At 44.3% G+C, this 21,968-nt stretch overlaps 1 protein-coding gene across 1 annotated transcript in view; it reads left to right on the top strand.

Moving 5' to 3' along the window:
* Positions 1 to 2,393: 2,393 nt before the first annotated feature.
* The window catches only part of LOC142784605 (uncharacterized), an 85,476-nt gene continuing 65,901 nt past the window's right edge, over positions 2,394 to 21,968 (top strand). The window contains exons 1-5 of the mRNA XM_075883027.1: positions 2,394 to 2,689; positions 3,287 to 3,371; positions 7,399 to 7,578; positions 16,059 to 16,127; positions 17,489 to 17,549. Of these exons, the coding sequence (XP_075739142.1) occupies positions 3,354 to 3,371; positions 7,399 to 7,578; positions 16,059 to 16,127; positions 17,489 to 17,549 (328 nt within the window). The 5' untranslated portion in view covers positions 2,394 to 2,689; positions 3,287 to 3,353. The remainder of the gene's footprint in view (positions 2,690 to 3,286; positions 3,372 to 7,398; positions 7,579 to 16,058; positions 16,128 to 17,488; positions 17,550 to 21,968) is intronic.

Below are 21,968 nucleotides of genomic sequence, written 5' to 3' on the forward strand. Positions count from 1 at the left end.
CTGTTAGTTCTCATTATTAATATGTGTTTGACAGAGAAAGCGAGCCCTTAAATTTACACTTCTTTCTTACGATGCCAGCGCCTGCTTTTTATTCTTGGCTTAGGCAATGTTTGCAGCTTTGAAGTGCTTCGGAATCGCTTCTTTTGCTTTCTCACAGTATATTGACATATATATAACGAGAAATGCACCTTTTTAACGCTTAGCAGCCGGGAAAGCAAATATTTGCAACTGTAAAATTCGTTCCCACGCTCTAATGATGCATAAAAAAACCGTGATGTGCACTTAGCACAAATTTGACAAACTTTGACAGTACTGTGGCCTGGCGACCCTTTACGGAGTAGAAATGTCCAAAGAAATGCAGCAGAATTTGACATTGAGTGTTACCTTTTTTTCTATCACAAAACATGCTGAGTGAGCACTCTTTTTCCTGATGCAGGTGAAGGATCAGGAGAGAAAGAGGGAGAAAGAACTATTTATAGAAGAGCAGAGAGTTTAACCGCGATATGCGAATGGCTGACTCGGCGTGGGGAAGGGAATTGAATGTAGGGAGAGAGAGAAAATCACATAAGGTGTTGAAATAGAATAAAAGATGATAGAAGACGTCCTCGTCGCATGTGGACGCAGCTGTTGTTATCTTTTCAGGCCTCCCTGTGTGTTTCTTTTCTCAACTGCAACAGCAAGAGAAATGTATAAGCATATAATGAGGAGAGAAGGGCCTTATTGATGCCTTTTTTTTGCTGTCAAAACGGTACGTATGCAGACTTTTCGGGATACGACTAAGATAGGAAGTGTGCAAGCTTGGACGATGTATAAGCAGCCTTATTTCTTGCAGCAATGCACCCAAATGCATTGTGACATTCACTTCATGAAGGTAGTTTTTGTTTAAAGCGTCTTATGTAACCATTTTACTCAAAACCGAGTTTCGCTTTACACATTTGAATTTCGCGCGTAAGGAACACTGGTCTGGAGGGCATCATTGCATGAAAGACCGCGGTTTTCCCTTTGGCTTGCGACAAAGTAGACTCACTGCTTTATTTTAGTCATTGTATTACTTTATTGATACGCATTTTTGAATACGGCGTAGTGGGCGAAACAGGTGCTTAGATGACAGTTGATTGAAAGACAGGGCCTTTGAGATTTGTATTTTTATACAGGACAACGCAGAGAACACAGAGTTTCATACAATAATACCTAGAGGGGAATCTGGCGATAGTGTCTACGTGGGCCCCTTCAGCAGCGCTTGTACCCTCGTGGGAGTATAGTGTACTAGAATATTCTAGTACACTATAATGGGACTTATGGGAAGTACACGCTTCGGATCTGCTTCGAGTGGATCACGTTCTTGAATTTCCCGACACTTGTTTGCTGTATGTAAAACAAAGTAATTTGAATGCATGTCTAACCGAAACTCGCTAAATTTTTTCTACACAAACTTTATTGCAAAAGGTTCTTGTGACTAGGTGGCAAAAAGTAAAACCTGGACAAATTTAACCACTACGGTGCGCATTGCTCTGCCATAGCGTTCGAGATTTGGCATCAACAAGTGTAAATAATTATTCTTCAAAACATTTCAAAACGAACACTTTTGTTTTGCCTTCGAAAGTACGTAATAATTATTTATGTAAATAACAGTGCAGTATTAAGTGAGAAACACTTAACGTTTTTTCTGCTGCGATGTCAAGTGGTCTGCCCTCAACGCACCTCTCGTTTTGTTGTGAAGTCGAATCGAAAGAGAGTGCTGGTGCGTCGACTTCATGTCGCCATTGTTTTGCACTTAATTTCAACGACTTTTGACCAGACGCGCTAAAAACAAACGTGAACGCGATGTAATGCCCTGCATTAGCATGGGACGCTACATCTATGCACAGCAGTGAGTAGACGACGCTTCGCTCATACTGTCAATCCAGCGTTGCAGTAAATTGAGAGGCCTAGCAAGTTTCAGCTTCTTTTAACAACAAAGGCGCAGCTTCAGTCAATCGCACCCACACCACTACCAACTCCACACAAAGAACGAAACTGTAACTGTTGAAAAAGATTCGTAGACAGTTTGCTGGCTAGTATGATCCTATTCGAAGCCTGCAAATATTTCCTCTGAGGCACGCAGGAAGGAAAGGTTCCTTTCCTTCCTCCGTGCTCTGAGGGTACACGATTGCAGCGTCAGATTCCTCTCTAGGCATCATTGTATGAAACTATATAGCGGAGAACGCCGTCTCATTAAAAAAAATAGAAAAGAAAGTACAACTGTTGAAGTGTGCACCTTCTATTATAAAAATATTGGTATTGTAGGCACATACACATTGTCACTTTTTTTTAAACTAAGAGAAGTTTTGGTTTTAAAGATGACAGCTAGCGTCAACATAACGTCACGGTAAACAATTATAGAGGGTGACACCTGCGCCTCGTGGGCCACAGCGCGCGCGCGCTGCAAAAACAGAAGTGTGGTCGCCGGAAGTATCGCTGTTTGAACGAAATATGAATCAGCCGCTGGCTTCCGCGGGAGTTACCTCGGTGCCTCAGAAGTGACTAGGTAGCCCACAAACACCTCATTCTCGTTTAGGTGCTTCAGCATTCGATTCCGTTGTTGCGTTGCTCCTTGGGCCAATGAAACCAAAAAGCGAGCGCAAGTGGTAGTGTGTAGGTGTTCTGTGGCGAGCAGTGAGCGACCACTTTTCAGCGGCTACGGTGTAAGGTTTGTCAGCTTTCTTTTCTCTTTTAGTTCATTGTTTTTTCACCAATTGATTAATTGATTGATTGATATGTTGGGTTTGTTCTCCCAAAACCATCATGTGATTATAAGAGACGCCGTAGTGGAGGGCTCTGGAAATTTTGATTACCTGGGCTTTAACGTGCGCCCAAATCTGAGCACACGGGCCTAAAGCATTTCCGCCTCCATCGGCAATGCAGCCGCCGCAGCCGGCATTCGATCCAGTGACCTGCGGTGCTTTTTCACCAATTGGCAAGCGTTTTTCTGCGCGCGAAACCGCTCTCATTAGACATTGTTCGGAGTATAATGACCACAAAATTATCTTTGCCGGCCAAAGCCGAGTACGTACGGCAAAGCCCGTCTTTGCTGTACGTACTCGGCTCTCCAGAGCGGAGAGAGGGGCTAGTTGGGCTAGATCACTTCGTACTTTGCAGAGAGTGCTCTGCAAAGTGCTCTCTGGCACTGAGTCCCTGTCGAACTCGAAGGAGCGACCTCGACAATCTCGTAGCTCACTCGGCCGCTGTACTTAGTAACCTTGCCTGTGCTCATTGGTGCTTGTTTTCTTGGCGTCTGTTGGTGCAGTGACCTGGCTGTACTTGGACCATTTCGGGCTTGCAGCTTACCTTGGTCGCGACTTTATCTGCCAGTGATGCCAAGGACACACCAGGTGATCTGCTTGAAAATTCCAACTTTTCTTGCTTGGTTGTGGTAAGCATCGCCGGTTGGACCTCATGGCAAAATGTTTGCATAATAGTGGATCTCTTTGTTTTCGTTTTACTAACTCATCAGAAATGAAATCAGTATACGATTTCAACTGTGTTACTCATTCGACAGTAGTATGCAAAGCGTCCACCACATTAGGGCACCGAATGTGAGAGCGGAACAAAATTTGCTTTAGGAAATATGGTACGATACGAAGAATTGGTAATGACCATTACGTAAACATGAAATAGGAGGGTTGCACATGAGCGTGGCCCACGAGGTGGCGCCAGCGTCGAAGAGGCAACGTATCCATCTTTGTGGTCTCCCTCCCTGCCGCCGCGGGCAAGCAGTCGCAGAACTTACACTAGTACGTGGGTGTTATATGGTACACTCACGGCTGCGCGCCTGTGCAAGATTCCTGACCTGTGCTCATAATGGTGAACTGTGCCTTATTTGGTTGCTACAATCACTCGAGTAAGATGGCTGGTCATGACAACGCGTCTGATGTCGGCTTTTTTTTTTCACGCCTAAAATGATTATAGACCAATCGAAAAGGTTTGAATGGTTCAGCCACACACTATGCTGCGTGTGCGTTAAACATTTCATTTCATTTCCGGTAAGTGTTCAGAACCTATGCAACATCATAGAGGCTCGATTTTGTGGTGAAACACTTGGGTTTTCGCGACGTGCGCTATGAAGCTTTGTTTACGCAGCAAGAGAGACGAGCGCGCGGACTACGACCGCGATCGCTGCTTATCACCGGTATCATTCAGGTAGGTGTGGCGTGTTACTGATTTCGGAGTGTTAGTAAACAGTCAGTGACGCAGTGCGTTCTCGTTTACCCATGCTTTAAAGAGCCGAGCACATTAACGTGGATCAGTTACAATCGAGACCGTATGTGATTTCTGAGTGCGCAACTGCCCGACGCGCGTGATTGGACCGTGCAGCAAAGAGCATTTTTTATTGCAAGCGGCTTGGGCTCAACCATGAACAAACTATGCCAATTGTATCACCTCACATGCTCTTGCAAATGGTGAAGCCCTTCCACACAAAGAATTCGGGAAACGACACCACCGCGGTGAAAAAAAAAATTTGTCCGAACACTGAGCAAGAGGAACCAGTTTTGTTTCCGTCGACGACGTGGCGGCTGTCTCCGAGGTCTCTAACTCGATGCTGTTGGACCCATCCGCTAGAGACATAGTTGTGGAAGTCCATCAATTTACAGGCTTTAAGCTCGTCCCTTGTTGCAAAGCTTGGGCCGCCAACAAGGTGGTCCTTAATGTCCGTGAGCTTGATGCGGGATTAAGACTTCACATCCCACACAGCTTCATCGCTGCTGAAGTCGAACAGGTCAATATCCGCCGCAAATGTGAACCTTATGTTCGTAGCGAAGTTTCGCCGGACTTCGGAAGTCACGCGCGTAAGCACTCAGTGGAATTTCACCACGTTTGTACCGTACGTAGTGGCACGCACACAACCTCTCACTGCCGCTCGCCGCTTCAAAAAGGGTGTGCTTAGACCACTGACATGGCGGTAGAGGCAAACGCCGCTAGCGCCTCAAGCGGATGACGTCACGTGACACCCTCCTATAGATATGTTCCCATTCAACGTGAACTTGGTTTACAGCGCGACACCAGAAACACGGACACAAGGAAGCAGGCAGGCAAAAGAGAAAGAGACTCCAGAGCCCTCCACTATGCCGTCTCATAATCACATGGTGGTTTTTGGATGTTAAACCCGACATATCAATCAATCTATCGCGAAAGAAATGACAGCATTTTGCACTAACGAGCTCATACCAGTGCCGTCCTGTCTTTTCTTTTTTCTTTTTTCTCTTTTGCTCCTTCCTTGTGTCTGTGTTTTTGATGTTTCACTATAAACCAAGTTCACGATAATTCCCAGCCAAGTGGCCCAACTTTCTGTCTTGCCAAGATATGTCCCTAAATGGACTGATTTTCTGTGGCTGGTCTATCTTTGCTTATATGTTGCTTTGTTGCACTTGGTTCTGTGTACACTTTCTGTGTACTTTTTTCTTAACTATTAGCATTCTTAAATGCATCTTGAGATGCGCAACATTACTGCCTCCACGGTAAATGGTTTCTGCGGAAGCTCACAAGGCCAGAACAGGCTCAATGTAGGCTAAAATGAATTTTCTTAACACCGAAGCTGCTTAAGCCTGCCATAAAAAGCTTTGGACGGCACAAAAAGCTATCAACCTCGTTAACCATTGACTCACCCAAAGATAAATACCGTGGAGGCACGTTTCAACATTGCTGAAGCATCTGTGCGGAGCGCTTAAGCGGTGCATACGAGAAAATAACTAGGGAACTGGAAAGGCAGCGGCCACTGTGTGGAAACATCTCCCACTCCCCCCCGAAGTGACGGAAGCCCTGAGCAAACGACGACATGCCCATAGATTTATGGGAGGTGCGAACACTGTATTTCAGTGAGAGTTTCTGTCCCTGGAGCTAGGGCATCCGTTTTGTGTCTGCGACTCACTGTGGTTTAACTCGCTCAAGCCTCTCTTCGTGGAGAAGCAGCCAACAACACATAGCCTTGAAACTACCTACAAGGAAGCAGATCAAACTTAAAAGTCAGCCAGATTCACTGTTTCAGGCCTTGCATGACTTAGCGGTAGCTTTGCCACTTTTTTACACTTCACACTTTTATTTTTCTGATGGTGGTCATCGTAGCTTCATGCTGCGAGTGGTAGGTCACAATCTTATCCTTTCTGGTTGAAATGTTTCTAAGAACTTTAAACAGAGGAACTTCTGTACTCTGCCACCTGAGCCTTGGTTTAATTGAAAAGACCTGCTTGAGATGGTTTAAATACTGGTGGTGGCTAGTGATCTTCATATAGTCTGCTAGAACATGGTTCTCATGCGACAAACCTTTAGTAATGGCAATGCGAGATGGATTTGTTTAGTATGTGTAGCTTCTACACTTAAAATGTGGACAAATAATGATTTCTTGTAAATACTTACTTCATTCTCTCTGTGGTAGTTTTCTTTGTGATGTACATTAATTTTTTTTCTTTTTGACAGTGGAAAAAAATCTTTGTACTCGGCTGTGATTGGGGACAAGATTCTTAAAGTCAAGTTTAATTATCGTTCAGCCTGAGGATTTCTCGTAGCACCGATATTAGCATGTTCATCCATTAGGCTTGCCTCTCATGACGCCAAATATATGTGATGTATTAATGTAGTTTACTAGCAGCTTTGCAAGTTGAGAGTAAACTTTGCAAGTTGAGAACAAATCAAACACTCTACATCGACGAGCCACCGAGACAACCTTGTGACTTGGCCGCACTTTCACTGCAGTCTGAGAAGCTTAATACATTAAATTTGTTTAAGTCGTTATTGGTGCTAAATTCATAATTGGCCATCGTAAATACTCTGTAGAGTGTGGAAAAAAGGCTTCAAGGAGAGTAGAGCTTCCTATTCACAAGTAGAACAAGAGAGATAGCATGATGAGTCTCTCTTTGCTTAGTTTCCTCATTGGCCTTGGCTTTGCTTCTCATTTTACGCCACAGTTGTTGCTACTAGAAAAGGAACATATGGGTCCTTAACATTGACTGTAAATCATTAAATCGCAAACAAATTTAAGAAATTTCTGTGGGCTTTCGTAGGTACAAGCTAGACTGCTGACCCGAACGTGGCGGGATCGTAGCCTGGCCGCGGCCGCTGCATTTCTGATGGAGGCAAAATTGTTTGAGGCTTGTGTACTTCGATTTAGGTGCAGTTTAAAGAAACATAGGTGGTCGAAATTTGCGGAGCCTTCCACTACGACACCCCTCATAACCGTATAGATTAATATTCTATGCACAGATGCACTTCTAGCTGATTTAAGTGCATTGTCATCAACGACTGCTATAACGAGTGTCTAGCCACTCCGGGTTAGACCAGACACCCTCAGTTCTGAACTGATTCACCACCTTCTGAGGGCACGTTCCTGAACATTATGGACATACCATGCCCTCTCAATTGCTGCAGGCTCCCCAAGGTGCTGCTGCCTCCAGCTCTGCTTCAAAGACGGCCAACTGCCAGCACAGCCTCGCACATCGTGGTCGCCTGGCAAACGAGCCAGTTAATTTGTACGTCGCTTCAGCATGGCCACTGCCGAATGGCTCACCTCATGGCCTGGAAGACTCTGAAAAAGACAGGCTAGGTCACGTAAGTAAACGCAGTTTGCACTAACACCTTCTGTTCAGGTACTACCAGTTGGCTTTGCTTTATGAGGTTTCTCATGTCTGCATCTGCTAGTTGGCAGTGTCGACATGAGGACTTAGTTCATTTCTCTATTCATGAAGTCAAAGTTTTTCCTAAGGGAAACTCTTTAGTTTGTTTTAACTTTCAATGAGTGTGTAAAAAAACTCTCTCAGGCAGTAGAATTACAGTGGCAGAATTCTTGTTTAGATTGGTTGAGAGAATTTGCTACTGGGGGAGTGTTGCAGTATGTGAATGTGCAAAAGCTGCTAACCTACAGAGTAATGCATGAGACCCAGGTTATTGAGGGGTTCTTTTCATGGCAAGTTAGTTAATGTGTGATGTCTGTGATCCTACAAAGCAAATGGGTGTCCAATATGATGATCGTTTGAGAGTGCTTTTTTTATACCGCACAATACGTTTGAATGAACTAGCGGGGGTTTTCCTTTATGCTGTTCAATACTCTGATATTTGTGGTGCATTAAATTTTCTCTGCTCAGAACTAATGTATATTCATTTTATTTGAGGCATCTCTTTATTGTCCACTCTGCTGTATTCTAATAAAATCTGTATCTTGAGTTTTGTATTTATCATTAACCTTTCTTTGTTCAGTGGGCTTTAATACTCGGACGGTGTGCTACTATATTATGGGAATAATGCCCATAAATCTATCTTTTCCTTGCAAAGCAGTTCTCTTTGGTGTAAATGAAACGTTATTTTTAGGCGTGTGCAAATTTTCGAATGCTTCGAATATTCAAACGTATAGTAGAGCATTTGAATTCACTTCGATTCAAATTTAAGTATAGAATGTTTTGAAGTATTCGCCTTGCCGTTGACCTGCCTTACCAGAGAAGTCGCAATTGTATGGAATGAAGAACAGCGAAAATCGTTTGACGAGCTGCGGCAACACCTTCAGAAGCCACCAGTTCTCGCACACTCTGATGATGACGCCCCGACAACAGTGCACACTGACGCTGGCAATGTTGGCTTGGGAGCTGTACTCGTGCAGTGGCAGGATGGCGCTGAACGAGTAATTGCTTTCGCGAGCAGAACTTTTTCACTTGCGGAAGAAAACTATTCCACCACGGAAAAGAGTGACTTGTGGTAGTGTGGGCCGTTATGAAATTCCGCCCATATCTGTATGGCCGTCCTTTTAATGTTGTCAGCAGCCATCACTCCCTCTGCTGGCTGACAAATTTAAAGGACCATTTAGGACGGTTTGCGCGCTGGAGCCTGAAGCTTCAAGAAAATGACATGACGGTGGCCTACAGATCGGGGAAGCGACACTCCGACGCCGATTGCTTTTCTCGTGCGCCATACGAACCTGCAACAGCAGATGATGACGATACAGTCTTTGTCGGGTTGTAAACACTGCTACTATCACACAGCTGCAACGAGACGACCCGGAACAAGGACCCATATTTCGTTTTTTGGAAGGTCACGCTTCAGCTGTATTTAGACTGTTTGCGAGAGGGTTTCGTCGTTTTGCTTGCGCAACGACGTCCTGTATAAAATGAACTTCACGTCACACGAAAACGGCTACTTACTTGCCATGCCAACATCTCTAAGAAGTGAAGTATTACAGGCATGCCACGATGAACCAACATCCGGCCACTTGGGTTACACGCGTGCGCTGTGCTGAGTGAGGCAGAAATACTATTGGCCAAGACTGACGGTGACTGACCGTTCAACACTATGTTCGGACGTTCCTTGATTGCCAGCGCAGAAAAGTCCCGCCCGTGAAACCAGCAGGCCTCCTCCATCCTATTGACGTGCCTGTTACTCCATTCGCTCAAGTCGGAATGGATCTTTTGGGCCCATTTCCCGCCTCATCGGCAGGTCGCAGATGGATTATAGTAGCCACCAACTACCTCACTCGTTACGCCGAAACCAAGCCTCTGGAAAGGGGCACGACAAGTAAAGCAGCCCGATTTTTCATTGAGAATGTGGTGCTGAGGCATGGCGCTCTTTCAGTGGTAATAACTGACAAGGGAACTTCATTCGCAGCCGAACCATTACGGACGGTTTTAAGACTTAGTGGCACATCCCACCGGCGAACAACAGCGTATCATTCGCAAGCGAATGGTCTTACGGAGCGTCTCAACAAGACACTTGCGGATATGCTCTGCATGTACGTCGATGTCGAGCATAAAAACTGGGACGAGATCTGGCCGCATGTCACGTTCGCCTATAATGCGGCTTATCAAGAAACAAGAACGCCATTTCGCCTTCTTCATGGTCGTGAAGTCACCATTATGCTGGATGCTACGCTGCCGCACGAGCGCAAAAAGGTTGAGACGGATGCTGATTATATCACCCAGCTTGCCGAAGAAGCCAGACAACTTGCACGCCTACGTATTAGTCGCCAGCAGGACTACGATTCAAGATGGTACAACTTTCGTCACCGTCTAGTCTCATACAAGCCAAGAGAGAAAGTTTGGATAAGGACTCCTATTCGGCACCGTGGCCTCTCGGAAAAAAAATGTTAAGACGGTACTTTGGGCCCTATAAAGTTCTACGACGTCTCAGTGACGTTAATTATGAGGTTGTTTCTGATACTGCGCACTAATCCTTAAGGCGTCGAAGGTGTGCTCCAGAAGTTGTGCACGTTGTTCGGATTAAAGCCTATTTCTTTGAATGAACTCGTGCGTTTCCAATGAGTACAAACCACTTTGATCATAAAGCATTGGAACTATGCTTTTTTGAATGGGAGGCTAATGTCACGGCTAAAGGCCAGGCAAGAAGACGGAGGACTACGAAGTGATGAGCGTAGACAGCACCCACGGTTGCTCCAAGGAAGACGACGTCGAAGCGGCTGCTTTTTTGATCTGTTAATACAGACCTCGTTTCTCCTGGTTGCACCGTCCTGTATCCTATTATTTTCACGTCGCGACAATATGAACGAATAGATCTATACTTGTCCCCCTTGTAACCACCTGTAATGGTAGTTTCACTGCAATGTAGTAGTGTTAAGCCATGAAATCGCCTTGCTAGAAAAATTTAGCTTTGCCGCGAAGTCCTACTTTAAATTTTCAGGGGCCCTGCAACACTGGTTAAGCATGGCCAGCTGACGCTGCTAATCGGTAGTCGAGGCAACGGAGAACGTGTGAGCTTAATATTATTGCGCAGCACGCGACCTGGAATTCACAAATTCTCAGTCGGATAAAAATTGCTCTCTTATTATTATTTACAATGCTGCTAACCCGAATGATAGGGGCTCTAGCAGGGTGGTACAAAACATATAACAAGGTTTTTTTAACAAATACAACAAATTCAGACAATACAAAATTCAACTGACAATGCAGACAAGCATTTCGTAATACAAAATACATCAGGGTTACAATTGAAGGAGAGCCTGAACTGTATCGCAGTCAACTACCGTTACTACGTCTTTATCGAGTTCATTCCATTCTGTTACAGCTCGGGGAAAAAAGAATATTTAAAAACATTGTTCTTGCATTTAAATGGCACTAATGAGTATGGATGTCGTAGCCTTGTAGAGTAACCGCTGGAAAAAGAAATGTAGTCACACGTTCGGCTCTGTAAATTAAAGGATTGCTCTTTCAGAAATGACGCCACTATGTCAAAAATCACTCGTCACAGCCATTGTACCAGCCATTGGCTGATTTGAGCATGGTTGTTATTGGGGCCGCCTTGGGTAGCCACGTATTCAAAGAAAAAAAAAGAATGCCCAAGGTCACGACACACACCCAACATATTTTCTTTCCCTATGCCATCTCTCGCGGCTTTGCTTCAAGCGCTTTCGTCGAGACAAGAAGGGAGAATGAAGTTGTAGCATGTGGGAAATCGCTAAACTCCGTTCATACTGGACAGGCTCTAGAAGTTTTTGCAGCAGTTGATTCGCGAGGCAATAAGCTTCTTTAGTGAATCCATTCCATGGCTACTTGAAAAGTTGTTGAAAAACCCTTTAAATGAACACATGATCCTCAAATCGATTGAGCATTTTTTTAAGCTTAAAAGCTTGCTTTATTGACTTATAGATTCTAACTGTAATGAATAATGTTATGTATTTTACAGGTTATCACTTGCATCCTACTGAAAGTCAAATCCTGCTACTTCTCTAAGTTGTCTTGACTTCATTTGAACGGGAAAGAAAACAAAGCACTTTTACATAGAGGCCTTATTTATATTAAAAAAATGTGCAGGACAGTTAGGTCATGATAAATATGCCCATTTTTCTTTATACATCGTATATTTTATTTGATTCGAAATTATTCGACCAAAAACCCTATTCGCTTTGAACTTAAAATTCACTGTTCGTACAAGCTTAGTTATTTTTGTTGTAACACCTTCTACGGTGATACTCTTGGGCAAATTGTAGGCTACGAGTGAATGCACGACTCATGCGCTAATGAGTGCAAAGAAAATTAGATGCCTTGTCTCTAGGTCTTAATTGCTACCACCCCAATAATCCTCTGTTAAACAAGGCAACGAGAATCTCTTAGTGGTAGCTAACACTTCAAATAAGGAGGTGTGCATATCATTCTTATTAAAATTATGTACTTTATCCAACTTGTAGCAACACAGACCGAAGTTTTTCTAGACTCCGTTTGTAGTATGGAACGTGGAAACAAAAAAATTTATCTGTGAACGCTCATTTAACTGTGCTAAACGAGTGTACCGATTTATGTGTCGTGATATTAGAGAAAACAAAAATGTGCAATCCATTATTGTAACAGTTTCTTGGCACCGTCATGCAGTCGGACCTGGCCTGTTGAGTCGGACGCGTGCGGCCATCGGAATATTGGCATTTTGTCGCTGCCACTGTTAAGCAAGGTGGCTTACAGCTTGCGCATTGGAACAACCACATTGTCTGAGTGGATGTTGAGACTGATTTCTTCAGTGCTTTTAGCCGCCTAATGGAATTCACCACCTGCCCCGATGACCTGGCCAATAACGAGGGCTTATCATAACTACGTAGCTGAGCCAAAGCCAGTTTTAGTCCAAATTGCAGTTTTTAAATTTAAAATTGAGGTTGTCACGTGCTTGTGTCAGTGATAAAGGCAATACTCGAACTAGTGAATATGGAACTGCATATTTTAAAACCTGTGTCCAGAAAATGAGACGACCTGTGCAATGAAACGATAGTCAAGCATAGTTGTCAGTTTTTGTCCGTAATCTTATTATCGATGGAACATTTCTTCTATCCATGCATGGTCAACTATTGCAGTGTTATCGCTGGAATGTTCGATAATGTATGCATAATTGCTAAACTCTTGTTGCTTGCATACATTGGAACAGCATAAGCAATGAAAGGTTTCAGAATATTTTGGTGTGGCCTGTCCCCATAAGTGGTTAGAAACGTATGCTTTAATAATATAGGAATATCTGTGGTCTAACGTCCCAAAACGACGTTATGATTATGAAGAACAGTGTAGTGGGGGCAAGATGGCAAGATGGGCCAGTTGTATTACGTTCATAATTTAATACAGACCACTAAAGTATGGACGGGCAGAATACTGTACTTGTCAGCCTCTTCTGTCCGTCCGTTTTAGTGCGCTTCAACAAAATTTTCAAATATGAACGTAGTAGGGGCTTTGAAAATTTTGACCAGGTTCTTTAATGTGCTCCTAAAGCCAAGTACATGAGCCTCGCACATTTTTGCATTAATTGATAGTGCGGCCAATACCGCTGGTATTCGGTCCCGCGACCATAGGGTTAACATTCGAGCGTAATCGTCACTACACCACCATAGTGTGCATGTATTGATTTTGTGAAGGAATTTGACTAGGGCAGGAAAATACAGATGCACCTGTGACAATATTGGGCACTGTACATCAGTCAAAAATGCAGTTAAATGTACATACAGTTAAAGGCAGTTAAATGCACATACAGTGAAATGTATGTGCATGACACTTCAGTGAGGTTACTACAGTAATCCCTACAGTGAGGTTACTACAGTAATTTCGAGATAAGCAATATTTCTACTTAAGCAAAACATCGAAAATATTTGCCCAGGTCACTGCAAAAGAAAAGCCAGTGTTGTTGGGAAAAGCCGCACTGCACGAGAGAGCTACTGTAATAAAGGCACAAGAATTCGCAGGGAAAAAGAATTTATCACCGAGGACCAAAAACTGTGTAATTCTCGTCTGTTTCGCGTTCTTGCTCGGTCCGAGAAAGGCGTTTTACAGTTGCTCAACTCATCATATGAGCCGTTGTTCGCCACCACTGCATTCGGCCTTGTCGCGGAGCAAGTGTAGCATGTGTAGCATAACATAGAAGCACTGATGCAGTTTTAGATTTTTTTTCTTGAAGGCAGATTAACATAGACTTGCACCCTACACCAACATGTCAGTCACTGTGCTTTTGCATAGCATTTGTCAACGTGTACTTCAAGTGTTTAATCTTTCTAGTGCAACATGTAGATTTCGAAACATTAATCAGTTTGTCGTGTTAGGAGCAACATCTTTTTTTCAGAATTGGAAGTTGCAGCAAATTGACAGGCAGTGTTTCAACAATGTGTAATTGGTACTGACTGAAAAAAAAGAATGTTCAAAGTGCTCTTGAACAGAAGTTGTATTGCGAGCTCATCTTGATGTCAAACAGAGATCGGGTTTTTGTATCTAGCTCATGAGTGGGACTAAATCTACATTCTACTTTAATCGTGGAGGCGATCTCCAGTCGCTTCTATCATCTGGGTGGGGCCTCTCCGGCCTACCAAAGTTATTTCAAACTGTAATGTAGATTGTTTATGTGCCTGTTTCAATTAAAGTCCTTCCATTGCAAGCTTTGAAACTGGTTTGCATGTTTTGCTCGCAAAATTCCAGAACTTGAGGTAGCAGTGACTTTACTTGGGCTCGTCTCTTTGTAGCTCTGTTTAGCACATTGCTTGTGTGCTAGGCTTTGTTGGAATGTTCACTTGTTGTTATTTGAGTTTTGTTGACAGCGCTTATCTTTGCGAACCGTGAAAATGTTCTAGGCATGTGATTCATAGTGCCATACCTATAAGACCAGGGCACGCTATTATGTAAACATGCCCCGAGTACTCTTGTTGGGCTAGTTGGTAAAAACATGGCTGAAAATAAGGAATGCAAGGCAGAATACGGCTTGGGTTTTACTTGTATAGAGTCGAACCTGCATATATTGAGATCTCGAAGATATTGCAACTCTACTTTCTTTCAGAAGTTCCCTTCAGCACTGTGAAGGCTGCAGGGCCCCCTGCCAATAAGAAAGGCGATCAGCCCCTCTACATGTATTCATCCGCGCTGTGTCGGCTCATTGAATTGTCCTTCCACACTCATTGCATGTAACGTGGGTGGTTTATGAACTTTCAAAAATAAGTAATACTGTCAAACTGGCCATTAATCTTCCACTTCAGGAAGTTTGGCGTCTTAACTATATGATTTGTGGCTCGACGGAAGATCGGTAGACGCTCGTGCCAGCAGATATCTTCCCTTTGTGGCTCTCTGACGCTGTTCGTGGCTCTGGTATGACTGCTCTTCTTTCGACGTGTTCCTTCTAGTCTCTCGCTGCAATGTTTCTTGTCTATCTTTTTTTGTTTCACCGAAAGAGCATCTGACACGCGCTGAATGCTGTGCGAGGTCGCATATCTGATATTTGGCGATGCAGTGTTTTTCGCCTGGCGGCACAGCCCTGGCATCGGCACGTTAGGCTTATCAGATATGGCTACACAAGCAGCATATCTCACTAATAACGACAAAATGTACCTGATGCTTCATCCTCAGAGTAAGATCAAACAAATCTATGGCTCATTTGACCATTTATTTGTTGCTGTCAGTGCGGTGGGCATTTAGCAGGTGCAAGTTCAAATCAAGCGGGCGCTGCCATGTTGAATTGTAACCATAGTTACTGCCAGTAGCTGACACAAAAAATTAGATGTTCAGGAAATAAATGCGACGAAGAAACACATTGCACACACCAAGCAAATGTCACTTTTCGACAACCCTGCCAATTTGAAGGCACTTGTATGAGGGGCTACGTTTTGCTACACAAGCGTGTGGCTTTGTTACACCCCGTAGCTTTGGTAGTGCTCAAACAAAGTGGTGTAACAGAGTATAGTTCAATATATCGTATGATTCAATTTTCAGTGTGCAAGCTTATTTTACCGCACTGCTTTATGTTAATGCAAGAAAGGTAGCTTTACAGCAGTGTGTGAGGACTCTAAGCTCTTATTTTTCAGCGTTCAGTAGTTACATGTGCAGGTTATATATGAAAGCAAGGGTCATGTGCAAAAGTAATACAGCATCTATGTAAATAGCACCACTACCCACATGTGCAGCTATGTGAGCTCTTTCGGCGCCAAAAAGCCATTAGTCTGCCTCGGCCTGAATTTCGGCCTTGTTCTGTTGGCATCGCTGAATGTCACTCTTCGGCTTGCTACAATTTCGCATGTGGCATGTGTTGTCACATAGCATAACATGTGTTTAGTAACTCGGCCCTGCATTTTTTTTCGTGTGCCCTTTCAGTTCTGGGCACAGGTCTTGGAGAAACCTGACACAGCACTTCTCTTGTCACCCAGCCGGCAACGACCACAGGTGGGTTTCTGCTCCTTGTGCCGTTGCTCTAAGGTTTTGGAAACATTTTGCAGTACAGTATCGTCGGGAGAGTGCAACGCTGTTTGCATTATGCTTCCGTGTTTGGGGCTTACGCACCAGTGCCTTGAAGAACTGTTTATTTTTCACAGCAACCAGTTCTAGGTACAATAGAATGAAGTTTATTGGACCACATTTGAGAGTACTCAACGTTGTTGGCCAGGCAATAAAGAGCACGCTGCGTGAAGTCGTCATCGTACTTACTCAATCTCATTGTCGACTCTAATGTAGATCGACCTTTTACAATTACTCTGCATAACACACCCACAAAAGAAAATGGTGAGCGCATTCAATAAAGACATTTATGTACCATGTCGCCGAAGAAAAAGTGAGATTTCAGTTTAGAATGGTGGCTTCATGGCGGCACCTCAGACCTGTACAGACAAGCTAGCTTTAGTGCAATTGGCAGGGATTACCTGTAGAAAAGCTTCTGCGAATCATTGCCTAAAGTACTGCTTGCATGCAAGGAAATGTAATATATTTCACAGGCACGGCCGGAAGATAAACTTAATGTTGTAACCATGCGACAGCGTGCGCGATTTCTTGTTAATTTAGGTTTCGGTTGTAAGTCTACCATGGAAACTAAACAAATTTTGGTTTCGATTGAAGTCAACTGCCCACAATGAATTTCAGATTTAGATAAAATGGGTATATCTACAATGGTATAAATATGGTACTAGATAGGGGAAGAAGAAGAGATGCAGGTAAGGTGGGCATTGGGGCTTTTCGTGCCAATGCAAAGGAGGCAATCAAAAGCGAGCAGCTAAGCTAAAACTGAGCTCTCCACATGGCCGATAACAGAGGCAGCTGGCGCTCCCCTTATCTTGCAGATAACATGAAATGATTGCCAAAACTGGGCAAAATGACTGGCTACTAAATGTGTGTTGTCTCCACACACATGCTCAATATTGGAGGTGACACGACCGAAAGGTAGAGACATTGTGTATAGGCACTTGAGCTGCCTGTGCAGTCTATAAGCACTACGAAATTCTTTCAACAGCAAGTGTTTCACTTTTTGTTTCTGTATACGTTGCTCGGAACGGTGGCTTGACTGTAAAAGGAAAGTTTCGGGTGCCTACACCATAGGTCGGTAAAACAAAAGTGGAACTCACTCACTCGAAATACACATTTTGTGTTTTGCACTCGCTCGGACTCAGGCTCGCCAAAATATTGCGCCCCAATTCGTAGCTTGATCTGTGTCTGAGTGAGTCCAAGTGACTCGACTTATGAGTGAGTTCGCCGACCTATGGTCTACACCACTATGCGCTTCTTCACATCTGTGCCCACAATTTTTCTTTCCTCAGGTGGCTGATGGTGGTAGAGCTGATAAGAAGACAAGCAAGTGCTCGTCAACAAATATTAAAGGTAAGCTGCACACCTCTGTCAAAATATGCCGCTGTGAAGTGCAGGTTGAAAGGGAGTATGGTTTCGCTTAAATACTGTACGAAATTGTAGAAAATAAAGGTGTTAGATAAGGGAAGCAGCATGGAAGGCAACCCCGTGGCAGGCTCGCAAAAAAACAGAGCAACGGGAGAACGTGCAGAAGGCGAACACATAAACCGAGCTCCGGCGAGACTGCACTCCTGTGTTTATTGCAGGTAGTTTTATGGAGGGAAAAGAAGGGCGACTGGCGAGCGAGGCATGGGCAACATGACTGGCATGCCTTCACTGGGTTGGTAGCAGGAAAAGGGCATAGTGGAGGCCTCTCTCTACCCAGTGTCATGGACAGTGTACTTGCATGACACCAGGGGTCTCATGACACAACAAAAGGGATTTTTACAAACTAAAAGTATATCAACTACGATGCCACATGGTTGGGATGAACAAAAGGAAATGCAGTCGGTAAAGATGGCACATTTTGTTGGCCAATGAGAGAAACCAATGCTCAAAGCGCAATGAAAACAGCAGGGATAGACACCAGTCATATGAAATCTAAAAATCCGTCATTTTTTGCTCATCAGTGTAAAACTTTCTGCGTTTTTGCAGAGGAGTGGAAACATTCAGAGACATTCGCAACCTGAGCAGGCCAGTACCTACATGTGTAACAGGTCGTTGCATAAAAATGAAGGGCTTGTGGCTTTACACTCTCAGAAAACATAGTCTTGATGTTTGAAACTGAAAATAGAAGCGAACCTTTCTTGATGGTCTAGTGGCTAAGGCACTCTGCTGTTGACCTGCAGGTCACAGGAACGAATTCCGGCCACGGCCGCCGTATTTTCGATGAAAGCGAAAATGTTTCCAGCCTGTGTGCTTAGATTCAGGTGCACGTTGAGAACCTCTGGTGGTCGAAATTTCTGGAGCCCTTCACTAGGGCTTCTCTCATAATCATGCGGTGGTTTGTTTTGGGACATTAAATTCCTACAAGTGGGCAATAAAAAAAAATCGCCACCATATCCACAAAGTGAGTCACCTTACAGGAGCTTACTCGGTGGTGCAATGGGCGTTTCTTGGCGAGACCATTTCTGTAGGAACGCTTGTTAACGAGCCAGCGCGTGATGGGTACGCTGAAGGCAGCATTGTCGGGCACGTTAACCACCTGTCCCTTTATGCTATACTGGCCGCTTGCTAGAGTCGAATTCCTAACGCTCGTAAATAGCAGATGTGGAGCTATCTGGCGTTTTTCAATGGGGTTGAAAGCAGGCAAGTGTTTTTTTCTTTCCTTCCAGTTCGGAGGCGGCGCGAGTTTGCACGCGACCAGACCAAACACCACTGACACCCTCCTTTTTTCCTCTCTTTAACATTCCTTTCTCTCCTCCACTACTCATCTCCCGTGTGGTGTTGTTGAGGTAACCTCCTGAGAGAGAGACAGTTATGACGCACGCTTTTCTCTTCACTCTTCTTTCTTACAAAGCCACTTTGTGGGGAAGAGTGGGCAGGTTATTGAAAACCGAAGCCTTAGGTGGCAGCTTGCCGTCTAGTGAACATTTTGGAATCACCGGAGAGGCAACCTTAAGCGGCGACCGCAGAAGTGCACACACTGGCAACACTAGTGTACACGCCGGCAGCCGCCGTACATCAAGCCGTGAGCAAAAGGAGCAAGCTCCTAATAAAGCAAAATGTGTCCTCCAATACTCCAACGCCTACAACACTGCTCAAGGGTGGAGGCTACCACAGAAGGGTACCTTTTTTTTGTTGAAATCTCCCAATGAAGTTTCAGGGTAGTCTAATTATAAAGCCGTTTGAATAACCACAAAATTTCATGCATTTAGGTTTACTGGTTCCGAAGTTACAGCCATTTATTAGGGTAGTGCACATAGGTTTTTCAGTCAGGCGCTTGTGAATTTAATCAATGGGCTAGCACCGTGAAATTCACTGTGATGATTTTTGGGTGGATGCATTACACTACGACAGAGACCTTTTTTCAAATTCCTTGCAAAAAAATTTTAGCACAGCAACAAATTTGGTGTTCGCCATTGAGCTTTTATTAATGAAATTTTAATTATCACAACTTACAGATGCGACAAATTTAAAAAGCAGTTCTGTCACTGTTTGGGCTATTTATTAGAGTACATAATAAAACAAATCTGATAGAAATGAGATGAACGGTTGAAGAGATATCGCCAGACAAAACAGCCTCACTGGCCAAAACAAGTCATTTTGAGAAAACGGGCTTTGAAAGTTTCGAACTCGTATTTTGGTCTAAAATTACCCTACAATGTAGCTAGAAATGTTTTTTGGGACTCTTTTCCTTTCCCGCTTTTCCTGCTTGTGTTGCAGCCGTTCCTGAGCCTTTTTCACTAGAAAATGGTCTTTCTCCGCTGCCCATTGATTGCCGGCATAGCGCTGAGGTTTGGTTGCAAAGCAACACGTTCGCTTTCTTCCGCACCTAACTCCTCGCATGTCCAAGAACCTGTTGGCACAGTCGATGACGCCGTTGCACAGTTGACGACGCCGTTGCACTGTTCAAGGCCGTAATCGCTACAGTTAGAGAGCGCAACTCGTCAGGCACACTTGAGCACGAAACCCCAACACCAGCCTCACTTGTGACGAAGGAGCGTTGCGCGGATGGTGTAGCAACGTCGACGTCATGATAAGCATCAATGCAGTCATCGTCTTGAAAAGACGAAGAAGAAGCTGCTCAGCATCTATGCGACTGTCGCCCAGCATTGGCACGTGAACAAGCCTCACCATGCGTACGAACCTCATCGGACGCTTTCTTGAACAGAACGCGTGCAGTCTCAAACTTTGCCCTGCTCACTCTTAGCGACAGAACAACAATCAGCGTCCCGTGAACAAGGTGAAAGATCATCTCATAAAGGCGGTAAAAGATTGAAGAGCACGTGTGAGAACCGAGGGAAATGATGGCAAACGGGACACACAAAGCACGCCCAGAGAACAGTGGTGCTTGCAAGGCCGTGCCGAGCAAGCACCACTGTTCTCTGGGCGTGCTTTGTGTTGCAATTTATCGGTTTTCAAAGAGCGAGCCCCTCTTAAGGCATTCCTTGTGGACAACTTCAGGTCCTGCATGGTTGCACTGAGAGCTTGCACTGCCATCTGACATGCATAGCCGCGTAGTCTGAAGTGCCGAGGCACTCTAGTGCTTTGTGTGGAACTATCGCTGTAGAAGTTTTATGAGCCCACATCTGCATCCAGACACTCGTTGAGCTTCTATTTCTCGTGAAGTCATTGAAGGTGTTAACAACGGCAGTCAGTCGTTCACTGGTTCTTGATGTCCACGTGGGCTAGTTGTCTGGCTTTTCAGGCACGCTGAAGGTACATGGTGATGTCAAGGTTTTCTTCGTCAGTGATGTTGGGTGGTATGACATCGAGCATGATTGTGAGACTATTATCATGAGACATTTTGAAAGGCTCCATCTGGGTGATTTCTTATAGTGCCGTGTTGCAACCAAAAGTTTCACGGGTTGAGAGTGTCCCAATTGCTGTATTCGATGTTGACTTACATTACTACCGTCTTGACAGCTGTCTACAGCAATGCAAAAATTTGTGAGAGTTGGTAGAGCTTTGCCGTCGTTGAGTTTTTCTTTTTAGTCTGTGTGCATTGTTTTAAGACTTCAACCTTTCCTGTGAACCTGCGGCACGTTCTGTACAGGTCTGGCTTTTTTGGTGCAATTAACGCGAATTAAGTGCACTCAATTAGGGTTTCTTCTAGTATTACGTAGGTGGCACGAAAGAAAAAAGTAGCCCTTCATTCTTTTGTAGCACAAAGGTACAAGAAAAGCTGTCCGCATTTTCTCGAATATGCCTATATATTGAACTAGTTATTTCAGAGTGTCGTGCTCTAGCTAGGAGTGGTCAGATGTGCCTTGGACATAGTAGAACAACATAGTTCTCCTCACATAGTTACTGAGGCATCCTTTTTGACACGTCAGCTGGGGCTTGCATGGGGTGGGGAGTCCCATTTGTTTGCAGCTCAAGACGTGGTGACAGCTCTGCTCTTGCAGCTCTTGATTGCTCTGTCTAGTGACAGCATATGTGTCTCTGGCACGTGTTTTGCAGTGGGGATTGTGAGCAGGTTCTGTACGGTTTAAAATCGCTGTTATTGAAAGTTCTGCAGCAGAGGAAAAATTCATACTTGTCCCAGATTTGAACCCGGGACTACCTTTCGAGGACTATCGCTCTTAATATCTGAGCCCGCAAGGAATCTAGTAGATATCGGCCTTAGGGTAAATTAAAAGCCGTTAGCATTGAATGCAGACATTCTGATTTTGCATCCCAGAGTTATGAGTTGACTATTAATTTTTGCTGATGCAATCAGTACCACTGGTCAGCATAGATAACAGCATTTTCACTTTCGCTCGGTAGTGAAGTGTAAATTAGTAGAAC

Source organism: Rhipicephalus microplus, unplaced genomic scaffold (genome assembly GCF_043290135.1).
Source record: "Rhipicephalus microplus isolate Deutch F79 unplaced genomic scaffold, USDA_Rmic scaffold_15, whole genome shotgun sequence".
In the NCBI taxonomy this organism is placed as follows: domain Eukaryota; kingdom Metazoa; phylum Arthropoda; class Arachnida; order Ixodida; family Ixodidae; genus Rhipicephalus; species Rhipicephalus microplus.